This window comes from Xyrauchen texanus, chromosome 39, assembly GCF_025860055.1.
Source record: "Xyrauchen texanus isolate HMW12.3.18 chromosome 39, RBS_HiC_50CHRs, whole genome shotgun sequence".
NCBI classification, from domain to species: Eukaryota; Metazoa; Chordata; class Actinopteri; order Cypriniformes; family Catostomidae; genus Xyrauchen; species Xyrauchen texanus.
The window spans coordinates 34,325,874-34,351,047 of record NC_068314.1 but is presented as its reverse complement, the minus strand read 5'-3'; the positions used below and the strand labels follow the sequence as shown (position 1 = coordinate 34,351,047).

Sequence of the window (25,174 nt, the reverse complement as noted above, 5' to 3'; positions counted from 1 at the left end):
TATATCTGTCTGTCTGTCTGTCTGTATATCTATCTGTCTGTCTGTCTATCTATCTGTCTGTGTGTTTGTCTGTCTGTCTGTCTGTCAATACTATACCATACTGTAGTACACAGAAAAAGGATAGGCACATTTGTATGTGTACTGCAAATTTATTTTTGTACTAATGTGTTACATGTAAACAGAAAATTCACATTTGCATGTCCATTTTTACACATTTCTTACATGTAAAGTCATATATAGGATATATAAAGGATGTTCCACTGAATCAAAGGCTTTGTAGAAATCAAGAAATGCAATTAATCTCTTCTCTAAAAATGTTTGACTGTAATCGATCAAGTCTAGTACCAATCTGATGCTATTATGAAAAGATCTTCCACCAAGGAAACCAGATTGTGTTTCATTTATTATCTGGGACAGGCCTTTTTTCATTCTAGCTGCAATAATTCCAGACAGTAACTTATAGTCAGTGTTAGTGTAACAGGTCTTAAATGATCTATAAACTTTTATCCTTGCATGCTTGGGAATAAGTTTCACTAGGCCTTGCTTCATGTTTGGCATTAATTCCTTTCTCTCTGTGCTTTCTTGTGTTGCCTTGAACAACAGATGTCTGATATCTTTCCAAAATAATTTATAAAAGTCAGAGCCAGAGGATTTGTTCAGTGACAATCTCAAGCCCACATCATCCAATTCTTCTATTCTTAAATCTGACACACAAATTTCTTAAAACAAACCATCAATCTCAGGTATGAAGTCTTTACATTTACAAAACAAACTGGTAGAATCGGCGTGGGAGTATGCAGATGTGTAGAGACTACAATAACATGTGAAAACTTCCTTTCAATGCTTCTAATATCCTTGCATTCTCCATTTATCAGTAAACTTGACACTGCCTTATTTTCCTGTCTTCTCTTCTCTAGATTGCTGAATCGAACCTTTTTATGCTGCTTGTTTAAACTTATATTGCAGCTTTGAAGATGTATGATAAGAACACGTGAAATGTTCCGTTTAAAATGATTCTGACAGTCAAACTAAAAATAAATGGCATAATGACATCAATAGGGATGTGCACTCTCCGAGTGAGAATGACAGTCATACTGTGTTCGTAACGTTTGTTGGAGATCGGTGTGTAAATTATCCATTAAATCCCTTACAATAAGCTACAATTTGCATTCATATAATGTAATCATGCGTGCTAAATCACACACATCTGAATGATCATTCGTGATGTTCATGTCTTGAGCTCAAAACAAACTTACAAACACCAACAAGTGCTTGAAATAACATCCGACTGGGATCTGATGTGGATTCCGATCACAGAATGAATTATTGAGTTATATGTGACGCTTACTCATACCCATACTAATCACTTTCATACTAAATGTAATTTATACTAAAACAAATACCAGAGACCGCTTAGACAAATGTCTCATGTGCTGAGAATGTGCTAACGTGCTAACCATAAAAATATAAATCATAAAAGTTTAAGAACCACTTCATGGTCAAAATGGCGACCTTTTGAATCACCTCGACCTGTAATTGGCCAAAATGCTCCGTTCGACTTTTCCGAGACCCTCTACTCTTCCATGTGGAACACGGAAGCTTGACCTCTGACCCACTTTCTGTAGATCGGAATTTTAGAATATTGAATTTGGTGTTCTGAATTTGTTCTTCATCTTGAAAACTGTATTTTTTCAAACTGAATATTTACAGTGTAAGAATTCAGAACCAAAAATGTGCTGTTTGAAAATACATATTTATAAAACTGCCATAAAAAAAAAATAAAAAAAAAAAAACAATTCAATTTGGTTAATTATGAAATGTCCTGGATTGGAGTTTAAAAAAAAAATCTAATTCAAACCTATTTAAAATACAACGTAATATTACATTTGGCAAAATCACAACTATAATTCAAATTCAAAAGTCTATAATTAAAATTTACACAATTCAAATTGTTTTGGCATATTGTTGGCTCCATATTGTCCAGTGATTTACTATGAATAGCGTAATTTGAGCCCGAGCCACACTCCCAACCAGCAGGTGATGGTAATGCACCTTTGGTTGGATGCCAACTGCCATTAAAAAAAATGAAGAAGAAGGAAAGCATCTACGCTAAATAATACGCCTCTTCCGCTTCAGCCTGTAAACAGAGTTCTCGAGTGATCTCATCTCTGATCTGCCTCTGTCTCCATTGAAAAGAATTTCCCAGAATGTGCGGCGAGCCTGATTGACAGAAATGACTGTGAAACTAAATATTTCTGTAGTTGCCTGCTGCAAGCTCTGCTGAATCTGCTTTAAAGTGTTCACACCAGGAGCTTCTGTGTGGAGAATAATGGAAGGAGTGCTTTACAAGTGGACAAACTATATGACAGGTAATGGTGGCACTGGTAAACACTGGTGGCATTTAAACACTTTTGCACGAGCTGCAGTTTGGTACTCATTGTAGTTTAGGACACCTTTATATAACAGACAGCTGATCATTTATGCAACTTTGTTGTTCTGGATTGTGCTGCTTTTTGCACTTGTTCTTTCTTAATATAGTGTGTGCTTTTAAGAAGCTTTTTTTCCCCCTCCCCAATTTGGAATTCCCAATGCGCTCTAAATCCTCGTGGTGGCGTAGTGATGAATCTCAGTTGCCTCATCAATCCGCGCATCTTATCACGTGGCTTGTTGTGCGCGTTACCGTGGAGACGTAGCGCGTGTGGAAGCTTCATGCTATTCTCCACTGCATCCATGCACAACTCAGCACGTGCCCCACCGAGAGTGAGAACCACATTATAGTGACCACCAGGAGGTTACCCCATGTGACTCTACCCTCCCTAGCAACCGGGTCAATTTGGTTGCTTAGGAAGCCTGACTGGAGTCACTCAGCATGCCCTGGTTTTGAACTTGCCACTCCAGGTGTGGTAGTCAGCGTCTTGATTGCCCCTCCAGTTGCATCTTTGGTTTGATCATAATCTGTTTGTGATCTAATAATACAAATCTGTTTTCCGTTAGGATGGCAGCCGAGGTGGTTTGTGTTGGACAACGGCATCATTTCATACTACGATTCACAAGATGACGTATGCAAAGGCAGTAAAGGCAGTATTAAGATGTCAGTATGTGAAATTAAAGGTGAGGACTTCCTGTGTCTTTGAAGGGTGTCTGTACTTTCTATGCCTAGAGGAAAGTAAACTGGGTTTTCTATTGTAATTTTTGATTTCCTCATTTTTGCACCAGTTCATCCGACTGACAACATGCGACTGGAGCTGATCATACCTGGGGAGCAGCATTTTTATGTGAAGGCTGTAAATGTGGCAGACAGGCAGAAGTGGCTGGTGGCTCTTGGGAGCTCGAAAGCTGGACTCATTGATACTAGAACCAAAAAAGAAAGGGGTTGGCTGCGTTATACATTTTGTATCCCTGTAACTCATCATTGGTGAATTTCTACCACCAAATGATCATTTTAGCATGATTAGTCAACGATAAGGTGTTGGAGTGATGCTGCTGTCTAGATTTGATCAAATAGTGATGGTGTTGTTTTTACATCAGTAATGTCCTGACTCTACTTTGTGATCAGTTGAATGCCACTTTGGTGAATTAAAGTACCAATTTCCTTCCGAAACAGCAAAATCTGTACATATCTCCAAACCTTTGGCTGTCAGCGTATCTATTCGCATAAGTTTTGGAAATTTGGTAAATTTGACGGGTTCTAACCCTAATGCTTAACAGATTAGTTCATTTAAATATGAATTTATGAATTAAATACAATTTCCAGATTTTTCTTAACACATTCTGATGGTGTAATTAATTAATATGTATATTTTATTTACATTATTTGATAACATTATTTAAAAAAAATTGTTATTAAAGCTAAGCTTAACATTATTATCTTAAATTGTAATATTATACAAATTTTTCTATTTATAATAGTAATATTATTATTATTATATATTTAAAAATGCATTAATAAAACGAATATTAGTATCTAATATTTTTATATTATTATTATTTATAATATTGTTATTATAATATTACTAAAAGTGAATTCATAAAACAAAAATGTGTATTATTATAATATTTCTCATTATTATTATTATTATTATTATTTAAAAAAACAGTTATGAAAATAAATGTATTATCTAAATAATTAATATTCTAAGGACTATATAACATAATCAAATGTGTTATTGCTATTGATAAAAGTTTGTATTTATTTTATTATTATTATTATTCATTGATTTGATATGATTTAGCGCTGATGGGAAATTAAGAAAAGAGATGGAATGCTTTCAGATACTTAGAGCTGGTGAAAATCTTGGCTGCTAGGCAACATTCAAATCCATTAACAAGCTTGTTTCCTCTCCTGATGGATTTTATGCAGAATTAACAGAAACCACAGAGTCACTGAAAACCAAGATGTCTGAGCTGCGTCTGTACTGTGACTTACTGATGCAGCAGGTGCACACGATTCGGGAGTCTGTGCAACAGGAAGGGGAAAGCGCGGTGGCTAGCACTGAGGTGAGACACCTATCTCGGGTGTTTGTTTTTTTTTGTCTAACCGCAGTAACCATCGGATATATTAAAGATTAGATAAAAAGTCATGAAATGGTTATCACCAGATAAATCTAATCTTTTAAACATACTCGTTCTGTTTTCTGTTTCCCAGATGAGGAATGAGGCGTCCTCATTACTGAGTGCCACCTGTGAAACCTTCATGAAAACACTGGAAGAATGTATGAAAATCGCCAATTCCAAGTTTAAGACTGACATGTTGCAATCCGGCCCCTCTGATTCGACTGTGTCCCCCGTGTCGCCCTCTCCCTTCCAGATGTCCCGGGTAAAGACACAAGCAGAAGTGATGTACTCATATAATACAATTTACCTTTCAGACCAGGAACATATAAATTCTTATTAATCTAAATGTTTTTTTTTTGTGAGTTTTTTTTTTCTTTTGTTATTCTTATTTTTAATGAGACTTTTGATTCTGATTCGTGTGATAAATTTAAATAAATATTTATTTCCACACATCATTGGTCAAAAATTACAGAGTAAATGACCTATTGTTTTTCGGCTAGTTTGTGGGACCTCTGAGAAATCTAATCCCATCCAATTTTTTATTGATTAATTTTTTAATACAAAATTAAATCGGCATAAATTAAACAAGCAGAAGTTATAAACTCTTATAATAAAATGTACCTTTAAAACATTTGATTTGGAACAAATATTTATTTCATATTAAGTCATATTTCACACCAAAATCAAAAGAAAATAAGAAATACAAAATTATATTTTTCCTAAAGAAAATGAACCCAATTTTTTGGACCACGAAAATGTAAAAATATAGATTTTTTTTTTGGGGGATTCTCATTATTTTCCACTATGCATCTCATTAGATATTAATTAGTATAATTTTTTATTAATATTAAAATCAGCATAAATTAAAGTTCATGCAACAAATACTACTATGTATGAATACTTTACAATTTTAATAATAATTAATTTTTTTCTCCCATTTTATTAATTGCGATGTAAAAAAAAAAAAAAAAGGGGGGGGGCTTCTCATTAAATTTATGTAATTATGCAAATATCTTGGTCCTAAAATAGACTTAATTTTCTTTATGGAAAATATGATTTCATGTTCTTGACTCATGACATTCACGGTCCTACTGACAAGACATCTATCATGTGACAAAAAGTTTTTAAATGTTCATTTTATTGTATTTTTTATTATTGTGTAGATGAAGCGCTCGATCAGCCATCCTGGTACCTACAATTTTGAAAGGTACAAAATGTTTACAAACAAAGTCTTCATGTTTGCAGTCTAGGCAGCTTATGCTATTATATGTTTGAGTGTCTATAAATGCAGGTGCTGTTTCCTTTCAAGGTCAAACTTACCAAAAGAATGTGTGGCATTGCAGAAGTCCACTCAAAGGCGTACATGGACATGCTCGGATACAGAAGCTCACAGTGACAGAGGGACCGAAGAGATTGAACGTGAGTCTCACACAGGCACACACACACACACGCGCGCACACACAGATCACTTTCAACTGAGTCACCAAAAATTTCAGCTTGTTCCAAACTTTATTGCTCACGCAGTCACCGAATGTCAAATGAATAAATATCGCCATCCAGGAACACTGAACAGATGTTGACAAAAACAGGTTTTGGAAGTGCGATATATAGTCATACGTAGAATAACCATCATTTGTTTCCACAGTACCGTTGTTTTGTTTTTCTCTTAAAGGCTTGATGTTTCACAGAGCTCACATCAATGGTGACTCCACTCCGAGTATCCCTGAGGAGGCTGGAATGAGCACAAAGTTCCTGTCGGAAACTGACACTCCGGAATCTGACCTTTCCCTCTGAACCGTTTGAGAGAGCTCGTTAGATGGGGAAAAAAAGAGTGCGTACTGCTGTGCAGTCAAACATTGCAGCATTATTAAGTCCCATTTTACAAAGTATTGTTATATTTCCTGATAAAGGATTTGGTTGCACTTTATAAGAGATGCCAGAAAAACATTAGTCTGATTTGAATGTTTATACTCTTCCAGGTATTTTAAAATATTTGTTAGCATTGATGCTACTATGTTTTGTTTTTGTGATAAATATTGCTTTATCCCTTCGGTGAAGAGTTGAGAATGTTTGTACGGGGTTTTTGATGTGTTGTGCAGTTGCCTTTGTGACATGGGAACCTTGATGAAAAGGTATTTGTTACTGTGCCAAGGGGTTGTGCGTACGTACTGACATTAACTTTGGTTTTTTTTTATTCACTCGGCATGCAATGTTGTTTATTAGTTTATGATGCAAAAACATGTATTTATTTTTGTATGTTTCCCCCTAAGTCCCCGCGCTCACAAAAAAAAAAAAAAGATATTCTGCCTTAATTAATTCTTCACATGGAGGAATTTGGGTTATTAATTATTGTAATGTTAAGAAAAAATTATTAAAACGCTCTAGCAAGATAGAGATTCTTATTTCTTTATCTCATAAAAGTGGTTTTAAAAAGTCTGATCATGTGTTTTCTTCAAACAAATACAAAATAAAAAGGAAAAGGAAATATTTTCACATTCCGCACTGACAATTTTCTGATTCAAAAACAGATTGTTGTCATGGAAATATCTGGGCATTTTACAATAGGATTTTTCAGGCCTTCAAACGTGATCAAAGTGAGTTAAATTCATGAAAAAATCATGGACATTTCTGTAATGCTTATCATTTGTTTTTATTCAAATGAAGTATTTGATTGGCTAGAAATGGCTCTTTGTGAGTGCAATCTCTATACGTGTATTTTTAAAAACTGAAAATTAAAAGAAAAGAAAAAAATGGAAATTTTTTGGTCAAAATGTCTGGAAACCCTGTAATTAGGGCTCATGTTACATATAGGTTCAGAAGTCCACATCGAGCCACATCAGAGAGTATTTAGCAGAGACAGGCCACTTCTATTAAAATTAACGGGAGAAGCCGGAACACGCAACCAAGGAGCTCTCGCGCCCAAGGGTCAACGGCTGTAGAAAGGAAGTCCCACCTACAGGTAAAAGAGATAATATTCTTATGTTCATAATGTCGTGTTAAATGCTTATTTTATTTTATATTGTATAGTGTATATTGTTATAATAGTTTTTATTTTATTTGATTCATTACCTGGCACCTTATTTTAAGTCTATCTTTATTGCTATTTGTTACCATTTTATTATTATTATTTGTCTTGTCATTATCTGTTATGTGTATTAATGCTTTGACAATATTGTATGTAAACACAATCATGCTAATAAAGTACTTTTAAATTGAAAAAATGGATAATCGCCTGTCAGTCAATTTGACAACGCGCATGCGCATTAGCTATACAAGCCGGGAAAATAGCATTTTTTTAGGAAAAGAAGCACAGTTTATGATACCAGTGTTGTCAGATTTTCCTGTTGATTTGAAATATGTTCTTTGATCGTAATCTTGACCAATCATTTAGAAGGTGTTGGTCTTTTTCCATTCAAGTAGATAGGAGCTGCACTGTCTTGACTGGAAATAGCCCCCTGATAGCGCTCCAAAGAAAGCCGACAGTGAACTGACTTGCTACAACGCCTTTGGCCACGTTGACAATCTGTGGTTTAAAACAAAACAAAACAAAATTTAAGGATTTGGACAAATTTTAAATGACTAAATAAAAAAAAGTAAAAGATTCTGCACTATCTTTAGGTTACTAATCAGATAAGCATGTTTGTGACATGGACCATATCAATTATTTTGTTCAATGGGTCAGATTTCTTTATAGGGCATTCTCAAATCCTGCTGGATAACATCAGGGGCATTGCTAGACCCCTTTCACTGGGCATGAGCCCCAGTAAAGTTAGGCTATGCCCCAGCAAAATGTTCCTGATGTGAGAATATTTTCCTGTTAGATGAGTAGTAATTAGAATTTGAATAAAATACGGAGTTTGTCATTGCCATCAACCAAACAGTAACCAATTTTTGCTATTGTTACAATACCATTTATTGTAAATGCAGCTATAAAATTACTAGTAAAACCAGCCAATAGTTACATTAATCCTATCTATTACAAAAAAAAAAAATGTATTGAATGCTTTGGAGCTATTTTTGCAACATTTTCTGGCAGGGGGCATGCCTCCAGACACCCCTGGAACAAAAGGGGGCAATTGATAATTTCTTGGGGAGCCTGTGCCCCAGTGGTAATAAAAGTCTACAAATGCCCCTAACATGATCATCAAGGTTTGTTCACGCCAGCTTGTGTGCATGCTGATTTAAAGCAGAAGGCCCACATGCAAAATACTTCGACATTGTGGCATGTTCACCCAAACTGTCATGCTCGTATTATTATTTGTAATAAATCCAAATGCAAAACAGATGCATTTCAATGGACAACAGAGTCCAGATGACCACAAATGAGCACTTCACTGCATTTGATCTGTATACAGCAACCATATGTTTATCTACCTTTGGTCATCTGTGTTTGTCATCTGATTTCCACATAAAAATAATCCACAATGTGTGATTCATTTTCCCAGAGGGAGATAAGCTTCCCTAGCTGGGTAGATCTACTGCAGGTGAACAAATGAACCCGGGCAGCACCAGGAGAGCTGGGGATCAACATGGAGACTTGCCTTGCCCAGATGACAAATCTATGTCCACAAATCAGAAATCCCCAACTATTTCTCAAAGAGCTGGAAAGAACAGTAATCACACGGCGTGCAAACCCTATAGAGAGCATGTGGTACTGTATTGATTTGTGGATGTGGTATTGACCCTCTGAAAAACAGGAGCACAACTTAGAGATAGATGTCTGACTAAAGTATAGAGCAGAATTCAGTATTGAGGCTCTCTGAATAAAGGCCTGTGTGTAGATGTTTTAAGTCACTGTGACTGTCTATACGCTGGACGTGACATCAAACTAAATGAAATGATCGGGAGAGATGTTGCTTGGGCGGAGGGATGGGGATGTGTTATTTTTCCCATGCAATACCTTTTCCTCCTCTTTCTCTTCCTCTTTCTGCACACCAATTGTCTCAACTGTATGTGTAAATTGAAGGGAATTAATTAAGGTGAGTATATTTGATTTAACTTAGAGTGTTTAGAATGAAACTAATGGGATGCCGGTGTCCTGAAAATGCAGGCAACACTTGAACCACCAATTATTGTGCTTTAAAAGGCGCCAAAAAGGTCTAAATCCATCTTAAATTTGCACCTGTGAGTGCAACAAAACTTTTATATGGTGGCTTGATTCTGCCACAGAGTCAAAAAATAAATGAAGTAAAATTGCGAGAAATAAAGCCAAAACTGTGTGATATTTACATTTACATTTATGCATTTGGCAGACGCTAGGCACTCTGATATATACACTCACCTAAAGGATTATTAGGAACACCTGTTCAATCTCTCATTAATGCAATTATCTAATCAACCAATCACATGGCAGTTGCTTCAATGCATTTAGGGGTGTGGTCCTGGTCAAGACAATCTCCTGAACTCCAAACTGAATGTCAGAATGGGAAAGAAAGGTGATTTAAGCAATTTTGAGCGTGGCATGGTTGTTGGTGCCAGACGGGCCGGTCTGAGTATTTCACAATCTGCTCAGTTACTGGGATTTTCATGCACAACCATTTCTAGGGTTTACAAAGAATGGTGTGAAAAGGAAAAACATCCAGTATGCGGCAGTCCTGTGGGCTTAAAATGCCTTGTTGATGCTAGAGGTCAGAGGAGAATGGGCCGACTGATTCAAGCTGATAGAAGAGCAACTTTGCCTGAAATAACCACTCGCTACAACCGAGGTATGCAGCAAAGCATTTGTGAAGCCACAACACGCACAACCTTGAGGCGGATGGGCTACAACAGCAGAAGACCCCACCGGTACCACTCATCTCCACTACAAATAGGAAAAAGAGGCTACAATTTGCAAGAGCTCACCAAAATTGGACAGTTGAAGACTGGAAAAATGTTGCCTGGTCTGATGAGTCTCGATTTCTGTTGAGACATTCAGATGGTAGAGTCAGAATTTAGCGTAAACAGAATGAGAACATGGATCCATCATGCCTTGTTACCACTGTGCAGGCTGGTGGTGGTGGTGTAATGGTGTGGGGGATGTTTCTTGGCACACTTTAGGCCCCTTAGTGCCAATTGGGCATCGCTTAAATGCCACGGCCTACCTGAGCATTGTTTCTGACCATGTCCATCCCTTTATGGCCACCATGTACCCATCCTCTGATGGCTACTTCCAGCAGGATAATGCACCATGTCACAAAGCTCGAATCATTTCAAATTGGTTTCTTGAACATGACAATGAGTTCACTGTACTAAAATGGCCCCCACAGTCACCAGATCTCAACCCAATAGAGCATCTTTGGGATGTGGTGGAACGGAGCTTCGTGCCCTGGATGTGCATCCCACAAATCTCCATCAACTGCAAGATGCTATCCTATCAATATGGGCCAACATTTCTAAAGAATGCTTTCAGCACCTTGTTGAATCAATGCCACGTAGAATTAAGGCAGTTCTGAAGGTGAAAGGGGGTCAAACACAGTATTAGTATGGTGTTCCTAATAATCCTTTAGGTGAGTGTATATATATATATATTTGCATTTACATTTATTCATTTGGCAGATGCTTTTATCCAAAGTGACTTACATATGAGGAATAAATTATAAGCGAATCATCTTAAGGAGACAGTATGAAAAGTGCTGTATTACATAGTTTCACTTGCATCAGTTTAGTATCCAAAACAGATTAAAGTGCAACAAGAATTTTATTCTAATTATTTTTTTGTGACTGTTTAAGTGCTCATGGAAAAGATGTGTTTTTTAGCCGTTTTTTGAAGACTGAAATTGAGTCAGCTTCAAGGATGAAGTTGGGAAGGTCATTCCACCAATGTGGTAAGATGAAACCTTACCTGAAGTCTGGAAAAGTATTTTGGTGCCAATTTGTGTTGGTACAACAAGGCGACATTCCTTAGCCAACCGCAGGCTTCTGGTGGGAACATAGTTCTGCAGAAATGATTTTAGTTATGCTGGAGCAGATCCAGAGACTGTTTTGTAAGCCAGTATCAGAGCCTTGATTGATACGTGCATCAACCAGCAGCCAGTGGAGTGAGAGACAAGGAGTGGTGTAACATGTACTCGCTTTGGTTGATTAAAAACCAGATGTGCTGTATTTATTTATATATATGTAGTGTAGAGACAGAGGCGTTTGGATCCATTTGCAGTAGTTTATTCACACATGCGATCAAACAGAGAGAAGCAGATATAAACAGAAACAGGCTCTGATAAAGGGACAATCCAGTACTCATAATCAGACACAGGCATGGGTCAGGGCAGGCAGCAAAGGTTCACAGATTCTAGAGTCCAGGCAGAGATCTAAGGTCCAGATAATAACGGGAAACAGGGAATAACGCTTGATAATGTCTGCAGAGCAAAACAACACTTCGCAAAGTAACAATGAAAGGGACAGTCCAGATATAGGGGAGATAATGCTGAACAGGTGACGGTGATGAGGATAATCAGATAGACCAGGCAGGGATGGAGATAGATAATGACCAGAGGGAAAGATGGGAAGTGCAGTTCTAAAACTCCGGAGAGAGGGAGCGGATGAAACTAGAGGGAGGCGTAGCTGAGCGCTCCATGACAATATATATATATATATATATAAATGTAAACTTGGTGATAGTGATGTCAACCCTAAAAACTGCTCGATTAGTCATGCGTTACGCCATTTACTTGTACTTTTAATAATACAGTACATTTGATATACTTATGTTACTTTTATACATTTACTTATGTATTTTTGTCATTAGCTTACTTATACTTGAGTCAATTTCAAATAAGATACTTATATGATAATTGTGAACTTCACTAGTCTGTATATCCAAAACCATTGTGTTTTTAGGATGTTGGCGGCATCCAAAAATGGTAACATGCTGCCCATCTATACACACACACACACACACACACACACACACACACACATATGTAGCGTTTCCATGTTTTATGGGGACTTTCCATAGACATAATGGTTTTTATACTGTACAAACTTTATATTCTATCCCCTAAACCTAACCCTACCCCTAAACCTAAACCTCACAGAAAACATTCTGCATTTTTACATTTTCAAAAAACATAATTTAGTATGATTTATAAGCTGTTTTCCTCATGGGGACCGACAAAATGTCCCCACAAGGTCAAATATTTCGGGTTTTACTATCCTTATGGGGACATTTGGTCCCCACAAAGTGATAAATACACGCTCACACACACACACACACACACAAATCTTTTTTTTTTTAAGAAGATTCCATTAAGGGATTGAACATGAGATTGTGGTGGGACTATTTAGACGTCTTGACCAATGGAATAAAAAGGGACTGTTTGGGGAAAACTGTTTGAAAACTTTATTATTTCAGTTTGTAATTCTGTTTAGTGGCTCTAGTGGCACTGAAATTACATACTGATATGAGTCTGATATGTTCTGCGATGTTTACCTGTCAGTAGAGGCCTACCTTAATCTCCTTTCCACTTTCTCTCTGTCTTGGTTGAGTCTTTCTTTTGGACACCTTGTCCTTCTGCAGCATGTGGAAAACCACATGTTCTTCCTTCCCGGGACGCTCATCCTCTTCTGTTTGTGTCAGAATGGCCATTGTGACTTCACTGTCAAAGAGATCTTTTGATACAGCCTCGATAATGCCTGACTAGTAGTCAACAATGGCAACAATGTCTGACTCAGGAGGTTTCAGAATGATAAATGTGTCACAAAGCAACGTTCTCTATGTATTTTAGCGGATGCTGCGTGTTCATTAACCAAAATGTCGCACCTGGCACAATATGATAGAGTCCTTTCCTGTCTGTGTAATAGTGAAGGAGTATTCGGCTATCATCCGTCCACTCCACGTGAAAGGATGGAGTGTCCATAGCCTAAAAAGAGAGTAGTGGAAACTTAGATATGATCTAAGAGCTTTGTACAGATTTATAAAGTGCATACCACTCAAGAACCTGTAAGTCTGTCCCTCACAGCCTTGTTTTCATTCACATTTAATATCAAATATGGCACTACTGTGATAAAGGTCTATAAAGTTTAACATAAAAGTGAGTTAACATCAATTATCTGCAGAAAAATGGTCATTAATGACCATTAAGAGTGTTCTGAGCTCATAAGATAGTGCCAAATAACTGTGCAGAGTGTCAAGATTTTCGATGAACTTCACCAGGTTTCCGCCAAGGGTTCGCAACATGGTGTCATATCCCAACATCTTACAAAAGCTGAAGATTTATTCTCCAAACAGCTTCAAAACCACCTCAGAAGAGACATCTAGAAGGACAAACCAGAGTGGGCTGCCATTCGGTTTTTCTTTAGCATTTTGATTGCTTTGTCAACCAGCCAAACCCCAAGGCTCCCATGGTGCAACCACAACTACTGGTCGTTTTGGGAGCAGCTGAGTGCAGTTCAGGTGTGTGATCCACTCAGAGATTCACACCTGACTTTGCCCACCTGCTCTGAGGGGCAAACTGGAGGACAGTGTAGGACATCAACATGGGTGATGCCCGGGTCTCAGTGGACATTATAAGCGCTCTCCCAGTAACATTAATAAATAAAGTTATAGAGGACATTGCAAAAACAGCCATGAGTCTGCCACAATCTGCCACTCGCTCTGTCATTACTTTTCATCAACTCTTCGTACATTGACAAGTGGGTGCATTCAAAACAGGTTTTTAAAGAAGTGAAACACTCATGAATCCCTAAATACCTTCACGACTGTAACTGATCTTATCTGAGAACAGGAAGCCACACGCATGCAAACTGATAATTAAAGTACATCTGAACTGTTCTACTTAAACTGATGCTCACTCAGCATTTTACAAGCCTCTTGTACTAAACGAAGAGGGATGATATTGTCATAAATTTCATAGGGCTTAACTGTGACCTGGACCCCGGCCATTAACCTAGGAAGGATTTCATTTAGTTCATACACATTTGATACACAGTCTTCCGTGAACTTCACACACCGCACATGTGCACGTTTTACAGGCCTCTGTACTGATTGATGCTCTGTGTAACCACTATTTCTAAAATACCTGGTTCCTCCTATTTGTTTGTTTTGAAGTCCTATTGCTGTTGCACACGTGTAATAATGCTTTCTCTTTCACTTTACCTCAACCAAACTGGTTTGTTGTGAAAAGCACAGTGCATTACCAGTCCCAGAACAAAATAATGAATACTATATGAGACCAATTATTTTTTTATATCAATTAATTTAAGCTTGACAAAAACATGTATGATTCATAATTGCTTGCAAATAATTGTATACTTGTGCAATTTGTATTGTAAACAGATGAGAAACAGATGAAGTCACAATCTCATATGTTGTTGTTAATAATATATATATATAAAAATCATGAATCTCTCTCCTTTATAATATACGATTATGAATCTTTATATGATGTATTATACATATTTTGCAATAGAATAATCTGACATATTTGGAAGATCTGCATGGGGAACTTCCGTGGAAACTCCTCGAGTAAAATTTCCGCAGGTGAAGACAATAAAAGCACATGTACAGACATGTTGGGGCAAATCTTTGAGAAAGCACCATAAGAAGACACCTTATTCACTTTTATGAGCCTATATAAAACAGGGTTTTATTCCACCTTTTATGGTTAATTGTGGAGTGAATCTACCTACAGGTTTAAAGTCTTGATTAAAAGCTGAAGGGCGCCATAGAAAATCTCAAGGACTTGATAGAGATAAGAAAAGAAGAAAGACGAAATCAATGTAAGTTGCATTTCTTTCCAGCTTATTTTTTGTTTTTCTGCTTCTATTTCCAAATGCAAAGTTATTAAAATAAAAATAAAAGTAGGTCAAGTTTAGGGGCTATTTAGGCTGTAATTCTAATTGTTCAGTAGCAATTTGTCTAAATAATAATTGTCCACTTTTTACTTTTCACTTTGTATTTCCAAATGATTGACTATTTTAGTTTCTTAGAGTCATTTTTAGGTGTAAATTATTGCATAAACCACGGCTAAACTAGCACGGCGCCATATGGAGTCTGTAACGTTTCTCAGCGCTTGTAATGTTTGACCAATCACAGTCATTTGAAATATATCGCATATAAATATCGTTTGAATTACCGGATCGGCTATAGAGCGTAATTATCCGGTAATTCAAACGATATTTATATACGATATAAAAAAATAAATAAAAAAAACAATTTACATATATAGGCTATTACCGGATAGGCTAGGCCTATAGCTATATTTATAAATAAATAAATTAATGAATGAATACAATTTTTAAATACATAGCATACTTATCCGGTAATTCTAACGATATATATATATATATATATATATATATATATATATATATATATATATATATATATATATATAAAAGAAAAAACAATTTATTTATATATATATATATATATCGTATAATATATATATATATATATATATATATATATATATATATATATATATATATATATATATATATATAGTCCTATATTACCGGATAAGTAGGCTATAGCTATATTTATAAATTAATTAATTAATTATATTTTTATATATATATATATACTACTTATCTGGTAATTCAAATGATATTTATATACGATATAAAAAAAGAAAAACAATTTATATATATATATATATATGTAAATTGTTTTATATATATATAAATAGTTTTTTTATCATATATATATTACTGGATAAGTAGGCTATAGCTATATTTATAAATACATTTATTAATTAATAACATATTTATATATATATATATATATATATATATATATATATATATATATATATATATATATATATATAGACTACTTATCTGGTAATTCAAATGATATTTATATACTATATAAAAAAAGAAAAACAATTTATATATATATATATATATATGTAAATTGTTTTATATATATATAAATAGTTTTTTTATCATATATATATTACTGGATAAGTAGGCTATAGCTATATTTATAAATACATTTATTAATTAATAACATATATATATATATATATATATATATATATATATATATATATATATATATATATATATATATATATATATATATATATATATATATAGACTACTTATCTGGTAATTCAAACAATATTTATATACTATATATTTATAAATGTAAAAAAAAATATATATATATATATATATATATATATATATATATACATATGCATATACATATATACATTTGTGTGCATATTTTATAAATAAATGAATAAATAACAAAGCAATTGTTTATTCTTTCCTTAGATGTTTTGTGAAAGCACTCTGTGGAGCATAGGATGCAACGAGTATGTTCAGAAGACCCAAAGTCACTCCAGAGATCCCATATGCTTGGTGGATCTGTCCTCAGGGACATCCCTGTCCCAAGAAGGATGGATATCTGACCACAAGTCTCCATCCGGACAGGAGCATCAGGAATGGAGTCAAGCACAAACATCAGCCAAGAGGCGATTCCTTCATTCTGCAAAGTTCTGGACTTTCCTCCAGATCAAGATATCAACAAGTGCATGATGAGAGTGACTGCTGAGTAAACAGGATAAAAAGGACCTTTTGTTAACTTGCACCGTCAAACGGAAGTGTAAAATAACCTTATTTTGAAATTGTAAATGAAATGTAAAAATATAAATAGGAATTTTATTGTAGAAAAATGATGCTTGTTTCTCAAGGCATTTGTTATTTATTTATTTCTTATGTAAATTAATGATAATCGTTCTGTTGCTTCAAATTTCCACCAGAGGCCAGCGATGAGTTACTGGCAATCCTTCTGCACATGTAATGCTACCTGTCAGTTAAGAAGGTTACTGGTGGTGAGCTGGTCTTAGTTTAGGTCACATTACTGTGTGGAATGGGAAATTCTCTTTGCACACTCTGTCTCTATGTGCAGGTGTTTATGGATGAATAAAGTGTAAATAACGCTAATGAGAATATATTTATTAAATGAATCCTAACTGTATGATTTAATCTCTGCCTTGAAGTCATTCCATTTGTATGAACAACATGAAGCATCTTGAGGGCATGAGTAGTGCAGAATAAACTTATATATATATATATATATACACACACACACACACACACACACACACACTGGTGGCCAAAAGTTTGAAATAATGTTCAGATTTTGATCTTATGGAAAGAAATTGGTACTTTTGTTCACCAAAGTGGCATTCAACTGATCACAATGTATAGTCAGGACATTAATAATGTGAAACATTAATATTACAATTTGAAAAAGACTTCTTAATCTACTTCAAAGTTTTCTCATACAAAAAAATCCTTATTCTAGCGGTCAGTTTGTCCAGATACTCAAGTGACCTTTCACCCCACACTCCCTGTAGCACGTGCCATAGATGTGACTGTCTTGTCGGGCACTTCTCACACACCTTACAGTCTAGCTGATCCCACAAAAGCTCAATGGGGTTAAGATCCATAACACTCTTTTCTAATGATCTGTTGTCCAATGTCTGTGTTTCTTTGCCCACTTGAACCTTCTCTCTTTGTTTTTCTGTTTCAAAAGTGTCTTTTTCTTTGCAATTCTTCCCATAAGTCCTCCTGAGTCTTCTCTTTACTGTTGTACATGAAACTGGTGTTGAGCGGGTAGAATTCAATGAAGCTGTCAGCTGAGCACATGTGAGGCGTCTATTTCTCAAACTAGAGACTCTGATGTACTTATCCTCTTGTTTAGTTGCACATCTGGTCTTCCACATCTCGCTCTGTCCTTGTTAGAGACAGTTGTGCTTTGTCTTTGAAGACTGTAGTTACACCTTTGGGTGAAATCTCCAGTTTTTGCCAATTTCAGGCATTGTATCGCCTTCATTCCTCAAAACAAGGATTGTAAATGTTTATTTTTTGCCATTCTTGACCTAATATTGGCCTTAAGACATGCCAGTCTATTGCATACTGTGGCAACTCAAAAACAAACACAAAGACAATGTTAAGCTTCATTTAATGAACCAAATAGCTTCCAACTGTGTTTGATATAATGGCAAGTGATTTTCTAGCACCAAATTAGCAATTTAGCATGAATATTCAAGGATAAGGTGTTGGAGTGACGCTGCTGTCTTGATTTGATAAAAAATGACTTTTTACAAATAGTGATGGTGCTGTTTTTTTACATCAGTAATGTCCTGACTATACTTTGTGATCAGATTCTTAATGATTACATTGCATACACTCTCATGTATTCAAGGTGCAACAAAGTATTTTAAGGTAAAATTATTCACCTTTTATTTGATGCTTATACAACATGACATTTATAAAAGCATTAAACCAGATTTTTTAAAATGAAAAAAATTGACAATGGCTGAATGATGAATGTCCGGAAACTCCCCTTGCATGTGGAAAATAAAATATATAATGTAGAAAACATTTTTAACTTGTTGGTGTTGTGTTTTGAGCAATAAGGTGGCTGCTATATTGTTATATTGCACTCTGTGGCAATACACTGAGCACTCTGAAGGAACGAAGGCTGCCAAGAAAATAATTCAAAGCAAAAACGTTTTTGCCAAATCAGGCAGAAGAAAACAAGTGTCTTTCATAGGTTCATGAAGTAATTTCTTCGACATACGGTGATATTAACACAAAGGTGAAGAGAGCAAGGACTGATGACATCAAATCATACCGAAGGACACTTTTCCATGTTTTATTTCCCTGGTGTTTCTCTCTGTCAAATTGAGCCTTGCACGCACTTCATAAGAGAAACAGACTCATTAAAAGGGTTTTCCCTTAAACTGTCAATTTTCTGTTATTGCCAGGTCCGTCTACAGAGTGCTGTCCTAAGGGATACGAGTATGTTCAAGGCTGTGTGTATAAAAGCACTTTTTTTTTTAAAGGGGAATTTAATCAAACCTCTGTATGTGTTTATTTTCATTCCTTGTTTTTTATGGGAGACTGAAGGAGAAAATGAAAGAGAATATGAATATACTGTAGAAAAACAGTTTGAGCACACAGTATGTAATATCAGATAAGTTAATCATGTTACAGTTCAGATCTCCCCCTCCCTCATCAACTATTGCAAAGGCATGCAAAACTTATTACGAAGTAACGGCAAACTTATTGCGAAGAAATATCTTAGTTATGTACGTAACCTTGGTTCCCTGAGGGGAACGAGACAGTGTGTATGATCACTTTGGGACACTGTCCGAGTGTCACGTTGTATGAAGCCTTATTCAATCACGACAATTTAATGGCCGATAGAGCTTAAGCATCGCCCCCTAGGGAGCTATGTCATGGGCTCCATAAAGGCACTTGTTTTCTCGGCATCGAGTCAGATTTTCTGCAAAAGGCACGAGCCAATCCAGCTGCTAGATAGTATGGCCAGTTACGCAGAGTCTCATTCCCCTCAGGGAACCAATATTATGTACATAACCGAGACATTCCCTTTTGCGGAGGAAAGCAAAACTTGTTGAGAGGGAACGCAAGCTATTACGAGGGTATACAAAACTTTTTGCAAAAATACGACAAATTTATTGCGAGGAAATACATAAATTATTGTGAGGGAATGCAAAACTTATTGAGGGGGAATGCAAACTATTGAGAGAGCTTGGAAAACGTATTGCGAGGGAACACAGAACTTATTGCGAAGGAAGGTAAAACATATTGCGAAGGAAGATAAAACATATTGCGAAGGAAGATAAAACATATTGCGAAGGAAGATAAAACATCGCAAAGGAAGAAAAAACTTATTGCGAAGGAAGGTAAAGCTTATTGCGAAGGAAGGCAAAACTTATTGCGAAGGAAGGCATACCATATTGCGAAGGAAGGCAAAACTTATTGCGAAGGAAGGCATACCATATTGCGAAGGAAGGCAAAACTTATTACAAAGGCAAAACTTATCGCGAAGGAAGGCAAAACATATTGCGAAGGAAGGCAAAACTTATTGCGAAGGAAGGCAAAACTTATCGCGAAGGAATGCAAAACATATTGCGAAGGAATGCAAAACTTATTACAAAGGCAAAACTTATTGCGAAGGAATGCAAAACTTATTGCGAAGGAATGCAAAACTTATCGCGAAGGAATGCAAAACTTATTGCGAAGGAAGGCAAAACTTATTGCGAAGGAAGGCATACCATATTGCGAAGGAATGCAAAACTTATTACAAAGGCAAAACTTATAGCGAAGGAATGCAAAACTTATTGCGAAGGAAGGCAAAACTTATTGCGAAGGAAGGCATACCATATTGCGAAGGAAGGCAAAACTTATTACAAAGGCAAAACTTATCGCGAAGGAATGCAAAACATATTGCGAAGGAATGCAAAACTTATTGCGAAGGAAGGCAAAACTTATTGCGAAGGAATGCAAAACTTATTGCGAAGGAATGCAATACTTATTGCGAAGGAAGGCAAAACTTATTACAAAGGCAAAACTTATCGCGAAGGAATGCAAAACATATTGCGAAGGAAGGCAAAACATATTGCGAAGGAAGGCAAAACTTATTGCGAAGGAATGCAAAACTTATTGCGAAGGAATGCAATACTTATTGCGAAGGAAGGCAAAACTTATTACAAAGGCAAAGCTTATCGCGAAGGAAGGCAAAACTTATTGCGAAGGAATGCAAAACTTATTGCGAAGGAAGGCAAAACTTATTGCGAAGGAAGGCAAAACATATTACAAAGGTAAAACTTATTGCGAAGGCAAAACTTATTGAGAAGGAATGCAAAACTTATTGAGAAGGAAGGCAAAACTTATTGCGAAGGAAGGCAAAACATATTACAAAGGTAAAACATATTACAAAGGTAAAACTTATTGCGAAGGCAAAACTTATTGAGAAGGAAGGCAACACTTATTGCGAAGGAATGCAAAACTTATTATGAAGGAAGGCAAAACTTATTGAGAAGGAATGCAAAACTTATTACAAAGGTAAAACTTATTGTGAAGGCAAAACTTATTGAGAAGAAATGCAAAACTTATTGCGAAGGAAGGCAAAACTTATTGCGGAGGAATGCAAAACTTATTGCGAAGGAAGGCAAAACATATTGAGAAGGAAGGCAAAACATATTGCGAAGGAATGCAAAACTTATTGCGAAGGAAGGCAAAACTTATTGCGGAGGAATGCAAAACTTATTGCGAAGGAAGGCAAAACATATTGCGAAGGAATGCAAAACATATTGCGAAGGAATGCAATACTTATTGCGAAGGAAGGCAAAACTTATTGCGGAGGAAGGCAAAACTTATTGCGGAGGAATGCAAAACTTATTGCGAAGGAAGGCAAAACTTATTGCGAAGGAATGCAAAACTTATTGCGGAGGAATGCAAAACTTATTGCGAAGGAAGGCAAAACTTATTGCGGAGGAATGCAAAACTTATTGCGAAGGAAGGCAAAACATATTGCGAAGGAATGCAAAACATATTGCGAAGGAATGCAATACTTATTGCGAAGGAAGGCAATACTTATTGCGAAGGAAGGCAAAACATATTGCGAAGGAATGCAAAACATATTGCGAAGGAATGCAATACTTATTGCGAAGGAAGGCAAAACTTATTGACGAAGGAAGGCAAAACTTATTGAGGAGGAATGCAAAACTTATTGCGAAGGAAGGCAAAACTTATTGCGAAGGAATGCAAAACTTATTGCGAAGGAAGGCAAAACTTATTGAGAAGGAAGGCAAAACTTATTGAGAAGGAATGCAAAACTTATTGAGAAGGAAGGCAAAACATATTGCGAAGGAATGCAAAACATATTGCGAAGGAATGCAATACTTATTGCGAAGGAAGGCAAAACTTATTGCGAAGGAAGGCAAAACTTATTGCGGAGGAATGCAAAACTTATTGCGAAGGAAGGCAAAACTTATTACAAAGGCAAAGCTTATCGCGAAGGAAGGCAAAACTTATTGCGAAGGAATGCAAAACTTATTGCGAAGGAAGGCAAAACTTATTGCGAAGGAAGGCAAAACATATTACAAAGGTAAAACTTATTGCGAAGGCAAAACTTATTGAGAAGGAATGCAAAACTTATTGCGAAGGAAGGCAAAACTTATTGCGAAGGAAGGCAAAACATATTACAAAGGTAAAACATATTACAAAGGTAAAACTTATTGCGAAGGCAAAACTTATTGAGAAGGAAGGCAACACTTATTGCGAAGGAATGCAAAACTTATTGCGAAGGAAGGCAAAACATATTGCGAAGGAATGCAAAACATATTACAAAGGTAAAACTTATTGTGAAGGCAAAACTTATTGAGAAGAAATGCAAAACTTATTGCGAAGGAAGGCAAAACTTATTGCGGAGGAATGCAAAACTTATTGCGAAGGAAGGCAAAACATATTGAGAAGGAAGGCAAAACATATTGCGAAGGAATGCAAAACTTATTGCGAAGGAAGGCAAAACTTATTGCGGAGGAATGCAAAACTTATTGCGAAGGAAGGCAAAACATATTGCGAAGGAATGCAAAACATATTACAAAGGTAAAACTTATTGTGAAGGAAGGCAAAACTTATTGCGGAGGAATGCAAAACTTATTGCGAAGGAAGGCAAAACATATTGCGGAGGAATGCAAAACTTATTGCGAAGGAAGGCAAAACATATTGAGAAGGAAGGCAAAACATATTGCGGAGGAATCCAAAACTTATTGCGAAGGAATGCAAAACTTATTGCGAAGGAAGGCAAAGCATATTGTGAAGGAAGGCAAAACATATTGCGAAGGAAGGCAAAACATATTGCGAAGGAAGGCAAAACTTATTGCGGAGGAATGCAAAACTTATTGCGAAGGAAGGCAAAACATATTGCGAAGGAAGGCAAAACATATTGAGAAGGAATGCAAAACTTATTGCGAAGGAAGGCAAAACTTATTGCGGAGGAATCCAAAACTTATTGCGAAGGAAGGCAAAACATATTGAGAAGGAAGGCAAAACATATTGCGAAGGAATGCAAAACTTATTGAGAAGAAATGCAAAACTTATTACAAAGGTAAAACTTATTGTGAAGGAATGCAAAATTTATTGCGAAGGAAGGCAAAACTTATTACAAAGGTAAAACCTATTGCGAAGGCAAAACTTATTGAGAAGGAAGGCAAAACTTAGTGCGAAGGAAGGCAAAACTTATTGTGAAGCAACGCAAACTATTGCAAGGACACGCAAAACAATTTTATAGATTCCTACCCTGTTGTCTAAGGAGCTCTGTAGCATTCACTTACATTGTATGGGAAAAAACAAAATATCCTGTTGTGATCAACAGAAGATAGATAGCTGTTAGACTTGAGGGTGCATAAATGATGACAGAATTTACATTTTTGGGTGAACTATCCCTTTAAGGGACATCTTTTGACATAAGCTACAGTGAAAGATACAGATATTTAAAGAAAGCATGTCTTAATAAACAGTTTACATCAGAGTTTCTGGAGCAGCCTTGGATCAGACTTTTGTTTGTAATTACATCAGCAGAAGACACAGCAGAAAAAATGGGAGAAAAAAAATGTGGCGTAGATTATCCTGCCAGCTGACATTGAGAAGTGCGAGAACAAAGCGCACACTTTCTTAGTCAATGAGGACTTCAAGGCTCTCTCTGCTACCTAGTGTTCAGCCTTCACTACGCAGCAAGGCCTTGAGACAAATGATTTTTCAGGTTTCACTGTAAAATACATCTAGATCTAAAGAAAAATATTCCAAAATGTATCACTGAACCTTGATCAAGGAACCAACATTTTCTTAAAATGATTTGGATCTTTTTCCGCTGAGTAGCCGCTATAGTTTGGTTTTGTTGTCCCAGATGTCCAGGTGAATATCTGAAATTGATCTGGTGCTGTGGTGTATGAGCTTTTCTCATTTGAGTGTCATACAGTACGTGTCCCCATGACTTTGCCTACCACTGATACAACATGTGTTACTCTGAAGTTTTGTCTTTATGTCAGTATTTTTCTTTCTGTTTTACCATCTGTATCTGTATTACCATGGTGGTTAGCATTATTTGAAAGGGCAAAGCAGTTTTTTGTTACTTCCAGTAGGTTAATAAATTAACATTATATCATTAAATGATATACAGGATAAGGTAGTGAACTGCCAAATATATAGGCACTAAAAAGACATCCCGTAATGCCTGACAAATTGTGATTATATTTTTAATGGTGAATTTCTGGCAACCACAGCTGCCAGTTTTGTGCTGTAAATTTGCCCCTCGTGTTTCCTAGGACTCTTATTTTGAAGTGTTTCCCCCAGACTACGTTACCCAGTATGCACTGCCTTCATCACTGCCATCTGTTCCTGATTGTTCTCACCTGTTTTCCATTCCCTCATTAGCTTTTGTTTGTATAAATACCCTTTAGTTTCTGCATTCCTTTGTCCGTTCTTGTTTGTTGTTGGTTTGAGTTTCCATTTGTTGTTTCACTGTCATCATTTTTTTTTATTAAAGCTCGCAAACAGATCCCCTGTCTCATCTCAGTAACCAAATCTTGACAAAAATTAACTTTTTTTCTTTTTCTTTTCTTTTTGCAGGGCATGCCACTTATTTGAAAGATTATGTACCTTGAAATCAACCTAATTTATCCAAATTACTGACAAGTGCCATCTACCACCAGTCACATCTGCATTCATTTAAGCATAAACACATTTCCCTCTGGCGCTAATAGCTAGTGTGTTGTGCCAGTAGTTTCTGGTCCCATAGAAACCAGCAAGCGATTGCGTTCACATAAACAATGGTGCTTTGGTGGTTGCATTTTCACTAGGGTTTGAGTTAAGAGGT

At 36.1% G+C, this 25,174-nt stretch overlaps 1 protein-coding gene across 4 annotated transcripts; it reads left to right on the top strand.

Moving 5' to 3' along the window:
* Nucleotides 1–2,125: 2,125 nt before the first annotated feature.
* LOC127632862 (pleckstrin homology domain-containing family A member 3-like) lies at nucleotides 2,126–7,713 on the top strand. Of its 4 annotated transcripts, none has more exons than XM_052111677.1 (8): nucleotides 2,126–2,369; nucleotides 2,995–3,111; nucleotides 3,217–3,372; nucleotides 4,361–4,497; nucleotides 4,646–4,816; nucleotides 5,718–5,761; nucleotides 5,898–5,973; nucleotides 6,243–7,713. In XM_052111677.1, the coding sequence occupies exons 1-8, from the start codon at nucleotides 2,330–2,332 to the stop codon at nucleotides 6,258–6,260; spliced, it is 759 nt and encodes a 252-aa protein (XP_051967637.1). In that variant the 5' UTR covers nucleotides 2,126–2,329; the 3' UTR covers nucleotides 6,261–7,713. The 4 variants fall into 4 exon arrangements, with proteins under 4 accessions (XP_051967637.1, XP_051967638.1, XP_051967636.1 ...); XM_052111678.1 differs by having other exon boundaries at nucleotides 6,227–7,713; XM_052111676.1 differs by having other exon boundaries at nucleotides 5,864–5,973.
* The last annotated feature ends 17,461 nt before the right edge of the window (nucleotides 7,714–25,174 follow it).